We start from the raw sequence: 11,518 nt of genomic DNA on the forward strand, positions 1-11,518 counted from the left end.
CGCGTTGTATAATATTCATTTTGAAAAATAAAAGGAAAAAATTGACCTCGGTAAGAATTGAACATATAACTTAAACCCTAAGAAACAATGACTCTATTCACTGAACTACGTATAACTTTCATTAAAATTTGAACATTTTAATAATATATATAATTAATAAAACAGACCATGAGACCAAAGTTAGTTATTCTAAATGTCTCAAACTTAATAAAATAATATAGATGAGAAGTGATCACGATACGATTTGGACAATTTTTTTACTAAATTAAAATCATCTTACATTTTTGTAAGTTGTGGTTTTTTAATTCAAACTTAATGCACTGTTTTGGTTTTTAATTAAAACTTAAATTAATTTAATTTGATATCTATAAATATAAAAGTTGTGAATTGTGAATTTTTTGTTGTGACATTTTTTTCTGGGAGTTATTATTAGCAGTTAATATTTCATGAATGCATTATTTCTCACCAATTAATTGTCATTGGCTTGACACGTTGCTATCAATTTTCAGTGATTCAATGTCAAATTTTTCATGGTTGGTCCGATTGGGTTTCATTTTTTAGCATTATTCCTCCTTCGCTAGGCCCCTCCTTTGAGGCATTTGCGAAGTGTTAAAGCGCATCTTCTCCCTTGTTATTTGAGAATTTTTTTCGCAATTTTTAAGACGTAAACGTTTTTGTTCGATCGAGTTTTCTTTGTTATTATTTTTACTTATATTTTATTAATTAAGGTCGAACATTCCAATATATAGTATATCATGAAGGTCCTTCGGAGCCTAATACGTAGCAGTAGTACTAAAAGATCTATCGATGATTTCATTGATTAGTGTTCGGCGTTAATTGTTAAGTTCACGTTGGAACTGAGTCTTTTCTACTAATTTTATGGTTAGATGGTACCAAATTTCCATTTGGAGCTCACAAATACTATCAATATGGAAGTTTAACGTGATTAATGTGTTGTTTTTATCCGGTTGTCTTTCGGTGATTTGGCTTTCAGCATAAGCATGCAATAATAGTATCGGTTTGATATTTTAAAGCGTTATTTGATTCGTGAGATGAGATGACGAATGATACATAACATGAGGATGCTAAATTAAATATATATTAAAAACATGATAATTCATAAATTAAATAATTTGTAAAATTTGAGCTAACATTATATGGAATAAATATATATAATCAACTAATATATCATCTTCAGTACAAAATGGTGCCTAATAAATGCATGTGTGTGTGTGACAAAGGTTTATGTCCATAAACTGTACCTTGCATTCTTCTATTAGCAACAAACACAAGTATGTTAGCATTTAAGGTAGTGATTGTTAGAGTAAGTGTCCATCGAGCCAACTTGTGGTTTGTAATTTATTGACTCTAATGTAAAAATTAATAATATTTTACGGTTTTATCTTAGTGAGATTTACTTTATCTGTGTATATGTGCAAGCTGTATAGATAAAGCTAATGAATATACAATAGGTACCAGGAGGTCTGTCTCGTAATATAAGATCATGAAACTCATTAAGAAGTGTATTGTATATTCTAAATAGGTTCTAGTCGAACCAGCCGCCTAAAATAAAGATTAAAGTCGCTTGAGCTTGAGACTAACATATGTGATGTAAACGTCATGTTTCATTGGTAAGAGCATAACGATGTCTGTTCATACAGATGAGTGATCATTTGATGATGCACTGAACTGATCAACCCTCCATCGGACTTTCCAAATGATTATCACTTATCGAGTGTAAAAGTTTGTAGTTATGGTTGTACACCATTAGTCTTTTAATCCGGGACAACATGGAGTCTCTGCATACTAGGACCGCATTTTGACTCGTTTACCAACTCCATTGTGGGTCATCGGGTAGTGATGTTGAGTATAGTTGCGAGAATTTACTGTTTGTCTGTGGATGAAGATATCCTATATGATCTAATGAGTTAACAGTGAAAGAATTTTCTGGTCAGAGTAATGCATGTGCTTTAGATAAAGATGTTTTCCTAGGTACACATACCATGTCACTGTCATTAATCAAATATACATTACATCGTTATTGAATTCATTTACAATTATTGTTATACCAATGATTGCTGATTCGATCAGAATATATGAGATGAAAGAGCCGTACTGTACGCTAATCATAACGTAATGTTCTTTCACGCATTATCAGTGATACCTAGAGGATCATGCGACAATAATACTAGACACTCTTACCATGATCCGATGGTGCAATCAGACATGAGTTCTGATATTCTTGATCAAATGATTGATGAAAATAATGAGGCTAATGAGTATTAGCCCGAATAAGAATAAATTTTATTCAAAATCACAATGAAGTTGCGAACCCACGATTAATTGTATCTTTGAACCATCGAGGGTCGAACATTTATCCGATTTTGTGTTCCCGTCGAGATACTCAAGTTCAAGGAGTTGGATAGTTTGCTGAAAACCAAACAGATTGCTGATAAATGAGTTTATAAATGGATTCTATGTATTGAAAGTTGTGAAAATTAACTTAACTGCTAATTAAGTGATGAGAGTGAAACTGTCTATTTTGGTGAAGTATTTCACAAAACTGATAGCTGCAAAAAATAGATTGTTGGAAATTTTTTATGTTTGTAATTTCCAACTTTCATTATATGAACAATGTTTTTATCATCGAATTTGTCTGCGTGCACAATTATTTATTTAATAAATTTAGAATCTACTAATTAAATAATAATATTGATAATGGTGACTACTGTAAATGCAAGATTTCCATAGAATATGATAGATGAGTGTATAATTAATTAATTAACTATTAATTAATTAAGAAATTAAATAAGAGTTTAATTTTATATATGTTTATATATATGTATATACACGTGTGTGTTTATATATTATATATATATATATATATATATATATGTGTGTGTGTGTGTATGTGTGTGTATTATCAATAGTTGATTTGATATGATATTTTCAAGAAAAAATATTACATGATAATTTTAACTAATGAAAATAAAGAATCCTAATTCAAGTAAAACTTCAGATGTGATCATGAATTAATATATAAATATTCAATTAAGAGTTATGAAATAAGACAACTTTTGCTCACTTCATTTTCTCTTCCCTCAAAGTAATTTTCGGTCACTTCAAGTTTTTCACAAGAAAATTATCTTCCACCTTCCACCACAGTGCCGCCGCCAGATTTTTGAAATTGCGGCGATCCAGTATTGACGCAAAATCGTTTAAATCTCTAGTGCGATCTAAACGATGATTGCACTCTCGGATCGTAGACTTGATTAGGCGATCAAAGTAGGAAAATCCGTCTGTAGGAAATTATCAAGAAGGTCCGGAATAGTTTATTATCCAGTGTTTATAACACAAAGTAAATATTCTAAATATCTTATGAATTTTTTGATTCAATACGACGTCAAAGAACGTTATGAACGTCAAAACAATTTTTTTAACTAATGTTGCGTTTTTATAGTTGTTTTTTATAAGAGAGAAAATTACTATTTTCATATTAATTTATTTTTTTAATCAATCATTCAACAAAATACGTTGATAAAAAAACATTATCGTCAATACATAATTAAAAATCAAGCTCAATCGATATTCTTTAAGCTTGCTGAGAACCATATTAAACTACTTGAAAACCATCAGAGTCGGCTTTAGAAAATGAACGGGAAATTAAAGGCTTAAATAAACAACTTAAAATTGTATATATTATCATAGTTAAAAATTTCTTTTTGAGAAAAAAAGTAAAGACAAAAACTTGTGTTAGACGATCTCACGTGTCGTATTTTGTGAGACAGATATCTTATTTGGATAATAATGATAAAATATTACTTTTTATTATGAATATTAGTATGATTGACCCGTCTCACAGATAAAGATTCGTGAGACCGTCTCACAAGAGAACTACTCAAAAGTAAAAGCTTTTTAAAAATAATAAAAAAAAGTTGATTGTAGTTTTCTGAGACGGTCTAACATATTTATATTTATGACATCTCGATTTAATCCATACACAGAGTAAAATTAACCGTGAAATGATGTCATAATAATTTTTCTTTAAAAAAATGTTTACATATGCCAAATGGACTCGATGAACCTTCTAGAAAGCTGGCGGGCTGGACTCGATGAGGTCGCGACACGCACCTCATGCGGTCAACCAAAAAATAATGTTCCATAAAAGACCGCTACCGGTTTTTTATTTTTCAAATTTAAGGGAAAAATAAACAATAAATAAATAAAGTTGAATTTCCTATAAATCGCCACCTACCAGTACAGCTTATTCATTCCATCAATTTGGGGGAATTTGAGCTACAATCTTCAACCTACTCTGCGATCTATCTACTCTCTGTTGCAGAAGGGGTGTTCTGAGGTAAAATTTATTAAGAGTGAAGAAGTGCAATTCACTTGTTTAACGTTCACTTTTCTCGATTTGATTTCCACTATCGTTTCTGAGATAAATCTGTTTCTGTTGTTTTTTGTTCCTTTTATCGCGATTTGCTTATTTTCCCCCCTTTAATTTTAGGTTCGATGGATTATGTTTCCGGTCCTGGTTGTCTTAGTTTGACTCTCGGATTCACACGAGCTTGATCTCCAAGCTCGTCGATCTGTTGTGTCTGATTGTGTTATTTATGATTTGTGTTGTTTGACATTTCATTTGGGTAGGATCAGTTTCGGGGGATAGTTTTCTGAGCAAGAGTTTCTCATTTCCTGTTATTTTGACCTAATTAGTTTTTGTATGGTTTTTGGTTAATTAACCTTAGTTTGAGCTCATCATCAGCTTTATTGTTATTGATCTGATGGTACGTTTGTTTCGCTTAGTCGTGTTAATCGGGTTTGGCTTGTTTGAATTAAGATTAAGTGTTGCCCATGTTATTTTGAGAATTGTATTTCTCTTGAAAAGAGAATCGAGTTTTATGGTAGAATTCAATAAGGGATCACGGCCTGAAGGATGCACTTAACTTTCTGGAACTGTTGTTTCATGGGAAATATGGTTTGTTATTGTAATACTCGCAAATTATAGCCAGATAACGAACTCAAGATTTCATGTGCAGTGTGAATGGCTATAAAACGATTGTAATTTTTCTACTTTTTAGAAGTTGATCACTATTTTCTTCCTCATTTTAGTGTAAAATTTTCAGCTGGCATGGTTTTCATTTGACAGTGGTTACACAACTTACACTATCAAAGTCTTCCTGTGAAGTTTTTATGCAATAACCGAGCTTGAGAAATCATGTTCTAATGGATCCTTGAAAGTTCACTTGTCGCATAGTCTCTGTTGGTTTTCCACATATGACAATCTAGGAAAACTTATTTTGATTGTTTCAGATCACATACAACCATGGTGAAGGCAGTCGTAGTTCTCAACAGCAGCGAGGGTGTTAGTGGCACCGTCCATTTTTTGCAGGAAGGAGATGGTAGCTTTCATTTTTTGCAAATAACTGTCTGTTCCATTATGTATTTATCTTCAATAGTACGAAACTTATAGTGTTTGTGTCTCGTACTTTAGGTCCTACTACTGTGACTGGACACCTTTCTGGCCTTAAACCTGGACATCACGGCTTTCACGTGCACGCCCTTGGTGACACCACAAATGGCTGTATGTCGACTGGTAATTACTCTTGCAGTCTTCATAGTTACTGTATTTATGTGATACGAATTTGTCGGCTTCACTTTATATTATTCTTGTTTTACATATTCCTTTTGTTGGAATATTCATATTTTGTTAATTTAAATTGTAGGACCTCATTTCAATCCAGCTGGCAAAGAGCATGGTGCTCCTGGGGATGAAGTTCGTCATGCTGGTGACCTTGGGAATGTTACAGTTGGAGAAGATGGTGAGTACCTTCACATTCATGATAAATAATTCAATGTTTGCGCATTCATTGTCTTAAAGTGTTGTGGTATGTAATTACTCATAAAGGGAAGATCAGTTGAGATTTTACTAGAAAAAAGGGAAAAATTGTTTTTTACTTTTCCCCTTTAGATTTTTTTCATATTTTCTCCCTGCAATAAATAGTATTTTGATCCATTTGGAACATTCATCGTGACGGTGTGATATCTGAACATCTTACTTATCATGGCATTCTTGCTTGCATTCAGGACTCTGATAGTCTGATTGTATGCTAATCCTCTTTTTTCTTTCTAAAATGTTTCAGGAACTGCTGCTTTCACCATTGTCGACAAGCAGGTCTGTTTTATTTGCTACCAGTTTACACGAATAATTTAATTTATTTTTCTGCATTAAATGTCTCAAGTAGTCTTTTTTTTCATGTTTCAGATTCCACTATCAGGACCACATTCCATAATTGGAAGAGCTGTGGTTGTCCATGCTGATCCTGATGATCTTGGAAAAGGTGGTGTTTTGATTTCATTAATTAAAAAAAGTGAGAGGCAAGGAAAAGAGAAAACGGAATGCTATTCTCAAGTTCTCTGTTGTTATGTTGATCAATAATGAGACAACCCACCATTTCCCTGAAAGAACTAATTCAACAATCTGTTTGAATTAGTTGAATTTTTGCAAATGCAATTTCTATTTGGAAGTCTCCATGAAACTTCAGGAATCTCATATTTTTCCCTTTGTCCTTGATTTGAATGGTTTTTGTTTATGTTCCTGACTATATGTTATTATCTCACGAATCCCCCATTGTTGAGTCAGGTGGTCACGAACTTAGCAAAAGCACTGGAAATGCTGGTGGAAGGATTGCTTGCGGTGAGAAAATTTATCCTCGCCTCCATTTGAAATATACATAATCTACCAAATTGTCAGCATAAACAATCAGAAAAGAGGAATTTGAAATTGCTTATCATGTGATGTTATGTACTTATGCTCCAAACAAGTTAGTGGCATTAGTTTGATGTCTACCATAATGTGAGCTAAACCGAAGATGGATACCTAACGTGGTTGATCCTAATTAATTTGAAACTAATTCTTGTTTGTTGGTATATCCTTAATAACACACGAGGTTGTCTCGCAGGTATCATTGGACTTCAGGGCTGAAAGCAGCTGGTGATGCTTTATGCTTTCGTTTTAGCTTACCTATAATTGTACCCTTGAGAACCCGCGAGAATCGTCTGTTATCATTTGCTACCTACTCGGTAATTAATAAAGAGTTGTTTTCATGGACAAGTTTCAGTGTGTTATGTAAACTTTGGATCTATTATTTCAATCTAGTTTTCGAACTGAGTATTTTGTTATTTCCGATGTTCTTGTAATGGCATGCCTTGTCTGAAATTAAACCTTTGCGTTGGTGTTCAACCCTGCGTTTTGTTGTTCACTCTACGTATGCATACGAGTTGAGAAGATTTTTGATACCCGAGCTTTACTGTTGGAACCCGAGGTTTTAAAATTTAGTTGTGAATTTGCAATATTGTTTTTATTGGAGAGGATGTAGCCGAAACACAATGAAGATGAAGCACCAACTACGCATGTGATTAACGCAGACAAGCTCGTTCCATAAGTTAATTTTATATTCGATTCGATGTATAAAAAATTATTAGTTTTTATATGAAAATATTTCTTTTGAGTTTTGTATATATAAATATGTAAAATCGATTTAAAAAAAAGAATCCCATTAACGTTTTAATGATAATCTATAACGATATAAAGCGTCACATGATAATGGTTAATGATATCTTTTTTGTTATTTGTCAAAAGAGTATGTCTCTTGTGTGAGACGATTTCACGAATCTTTATCTGTGAGACGTGTCAACTCTACCGATATTCACAATAAAAAGTAATACTCTTAGCGTTAAAAGTAATATTATTTCTTGAATGACTTAAATAAGAGATTCGTCTTACAAAATACGATCCGTGAAATTATCTCACATAAATTTTTGCCTTGTCTCAGAGTTATGTCTGTTGTTTTTTATGTTCACAATTTTCCTTTCACAATTTTTATAATTATCATTTACTATTTGACAATTTTTATAATTACTATATTGCGTTAATATTTTATAGCAGTGTGTTGGTTTATATATAAAAATTGAATAAATCAAATGTAATATTCTCATAAAAAAAACAATGCACAGAGTGTATGCATGATATTTACGGTTGTTAAAATATTTTAAGACGTTGGATCAAGATCGTCTTGTCAAATGCTAGATTGTGAAGGATTGTTGTTCAACTCGTTCCACTCGGCCACTCCGAATAGTATAACTAAAATTGACAGGGTTGACTCGTCTATTCCACCAAATAAGTATGTTGAATCGATAATTTCTCGACTCATCTAAATGACGGTCCAAATAATCGATTTGACACTTATATCAAACATTAGTTATTGATAATATATATCTATGGCGCTCAACGAGAGATTTGACCCGTTTGCATCCTTGGATTTCGGTTGGTCATGGGTTGACCCGTTTGCATCCTTGGATTTCGGTTGGTCATGGGTTGACCCGTTTGAATCCCCTAACATGTGTTGATGGGTTGGGTTTAACCCATTATCTTGTTACCGCCGCAAAGCATGGGTTTTACACCTGTAAACCCTAAAATTACTCTTGTTTTTTCCCTATCGAATACTATAAACAGGATGAATGATTTGACCGAGTGGTCGGCCATGGGTGGAATACTGAATCCCCGATTCTTTTCCGGATAACTTATTTATATTCCATTATTCAGGAAGAGTAATTAAATTATAGCTCGGGTTCTTGGTAAAAAAATCTTGAATAATATTTAATTATTTATTCCAGTTTCTAGTAATTGTGGACTGACGATTGACCTAGTCCCACCACCGCTTACTGTTCATGCTTTGTCCTTTAGCCCTTTTTTAAAACTCTCAGTAGGAAATGCATTCTGCGGTTTGCTGGGTACTGTGCAGTTCTTGTTATAGGATTTTGAGAGGATTTTTCATTTGAGTTGTTTATGAACTGTGCTTTTTGATGGATTGTAACAAGGGAGAGGCTATCAGGGCGAAGGATGTTGCCTTGAGGAAGATGGAAAGTGGGGACTTTCGGGGTGGCATGAAATTTGCAGTTAAAGCACAGAAGCTTTATTCTGATGTGGAAGATGTTGAACAGATGATATTGGTATGTGAAGTGCATTGTTCTGCTGAGAAAACTGGATATAGGAATGAGAGTGATTGGTTCAAGATTCTGAAGTGTGAGTGGACTGCTGATGATGATTTGATCAAGAAACGGTACCGTAGCATGGCTTTGATGCTGCATCCTGATAAAAACAAGTTTCCTGGAGCAGTGGATGCTTTCCAGCTTATCGGGGAGGCTAAAACTGTTCTTCTAAGTCACTGGAGTCGGAGATCTAATGGGAGTAAATTGAACACTAAGTTGTATGATCATGGGGGGTTAGAAGAGTGGGAAAGCTGGATTTCGCAAGAATTTCCGAACAGTACTACTTGGGCTAATGCTGGAAGTTCTTCTAACTGTGTATGGAATGACGTGAAAAGGTCACGCCCAGTTGAGGAAATGACGAATACTAGCAAGAAAAGGATGGGATCTTCAAACGCTAAAGTAGTTGGTGATGATGCAGGTGGAAATGGTTTTTATGATGGTAGAGCTAAGTTGGTCCTAATGTGAAAAGATCAAAGAATGGTGGATCTTTCATTGCTTCTGCTCAGAAGGTTGACACACGAGGCAAAATGAGAGATAATTATGCGTCTAACTTTAAACAGGAGTTGAATGAGGTGAAAAAGAGTAAGAGTTTTGATGAGGTGAGAGTGCTTAATGAAAAAAAGAACAATGGAAAAGGTAAGGAGAAATTTGGTGGATCAGGGAGTAAAGGAGGGAATTCTGCCAAATGTTATGAGTTTTCAGCTAAATCAAGTCCTGGGATTGCACCAGAACAAATAATTCTTGAACATACAAGCCCAGAATTCAGTGATTTCGAAAAGGAAAGGATGAAAAACTGTTTTAGGATTGGACAAGTATGGGCTTCTTATGATACACTGGATGCTATGCCTAGATTCTATGCTCTGGTAAACAAAATCATCTCAGAAGATTTCAAGATACAGATTACTTGGTTGGAACCGTACTCAGATAACGAAAAAGAACTCCAGTGGCTCTATCAAGGCTTGCCGGTTTCTTGTGGGAAATTCCTACTCGGAGAAACTGAGACCATTCAAGATCATGCAGTGTTCTCACATTTAGTAAACTTTCAAACAGGAAGCTTTTACGAGATATTTCCGAGAAAGGGTGAGACTTGGGCAGTTTTCAAGAACTGGGATATCAGCTGGCACTGTGATCCGAACAGACTTGAGAACTTAGAGTTCGAGCTAGTCGAGATCTTATCAGATTATGATGGTGATACTGGCATAAAAGTTGCATTATTGAGCCAGATCAAAGGCTTTATTTCACTTTTTAAACGTGTTACATGGAAGCAAACAGATATAAACTCGATACTGGTGAAGGATATGTTCAGATTTTCTCACAAGGTTCCCTCCATCCAAATGACTGGAAATGAAAGGCCAGATGTTCCCCAAAGATGCTTTGAACTTGATCCAGCCTCATTGCCTCCCAATTACACCAGTACCTCTGTCTTTTCGTCCGATCCAGAAGCAATCACTGTTCTTGACTCGGTATTTCATGACTTCAACGCTGAGAAGTCACCAGAAAACATCAAAATTGGGCAGTTATGGGCAGTATACAGTGATGAAGATTGCCTACCTAAGTATTATGGTCTGGTTAAAAAGGTGAATACATTGCCTGAGCTCACTTTACATGTAATCTGGCTTATCCCCTCACAACCACATGGAAGCATAGGATTTCTTGATAAAAACATGCCCATTTCTTGTGGGAAATTCAGGCTTAATAAATATAGAAAAGGACACAAAATCGATGCTGCTGCCATTTCGCATCAAGTTAAAATAGAACCTAAGAGAAATGAATATTCTATTTTCCCGCGGAAAGGTGAGGTTTGGGCTCTTTACAAGCCATGGACTCCAAAAATCTCACGTTCTGAGCTGCCGGAATGCAAATACGACATTCTCGAAATCTCGGAGGTAAACGAGAAATGGGTAGAGACAGTAGCTCTTGAGGCGGTTGAGGGATACAAATTGGTTTACAAGCCTCAAAATGAAGGGCAAGAAATGACAAGAAGGCAGATAGAATTGCATGAGCTGATCAAATTCTCACATCAGATTCCTGCTTTCCGGTTAACGGGCGAATGGGGTGGCATCTTTCGAGGTTTTTGGGAGCTCGATCCGGCTGCCTTGCCAGCCTACTTGTTGTCTTGATATTCAGTAGGCCTAATGCTTTTTCTTTTGCTGCACAGGACTTGTTTTCTGCGACCGTTTAGGCTACTGACATTTAATTTAGTCAAAATTTTGGTTTGCATTAGCATTACTTCTCATCGATCATTGTATTGATATGCTACGTAACCAGCACACACAATGCACTCGAAACTGCACATGGTATGACAATTGTTAGAAGTTTCACGCATAGCCTGTGATTTCAGTATTCGAGTTCAAGCTCGAATACGTAGATGAATATTTACAAAAATATGCTTCAGATTTCATAAATCACTTGAAAGTATTCTGTTGTGAAAAAACAACAAATTTAGTTAAATAATGTTACTAAATTG

General features: G+C 34.5%; 2 protein-coding genes across 2 annotated transcripts; both read left to right on the forward strand.

The window, feature by feature from the left end:
• The first annotated feature begins 4,189 nt into the window (after window positions 1–4,189).
• Window positions 4,190–7,182, forward strand: LOC142543377 (superoxide dismutase [Cu-Zn] 2). Its single transcript, XM_075650597.1, has 8 exons — window positions 4,190–4,357; window positions 5,314–5,402; window positions 5,495–5,596; window positions 5,727–5,822; window positions 6,144–6,175; window positions 6,266–6,341; window positions 6,644–6,697; window positions 6,963–7,182. Exons 2-8 carry the CDS (start codon window positions 5,327–5,329, stop codon window positions 6,983–6,985), a joined length of 459 nt encoding a protein of 152 aa, XP_075506712.1. The 5' UTR covers window positions 4,190–4,357; window positions 5,314–5,326; the 3' UTR covers window positions 6,986–7,182.
• Window positions 7,183–8,516: 1,334 nt separating this feature from the next.
• On the forward strand, window positions 8,517–11,271 carry LOC142543378 (uncharacterized). The gene is given in 2 exon segments (XM_075650598.1): window positions 8,517–9,513; window positions 9,516–11,271. Coding segments are annotated over 2 exon segments (2,304 nt in total). The 5' UTR covers window positions 8,517–8,865; the 3' UTR covers window positions 11,172–11,271.
• Window positions 11,272–11,518: the final 247 nt, after the last annotated feature.

The sequence above is a fragment of the Primulina tabacum genome, chromosome 4, assembly GCF_025594145.1.
Source record: "Primulina tabacum isolate GXHZ01 chromosome 4, ASM2559414v2, whole genome shotgun sequence".
Lineage (NCBI taxonomy): Eukaryota > Viridiplantae > Streptophyta > Magnoliopsida > Lamiales > Gesneriaceae > Primulina > Primulina tabacum.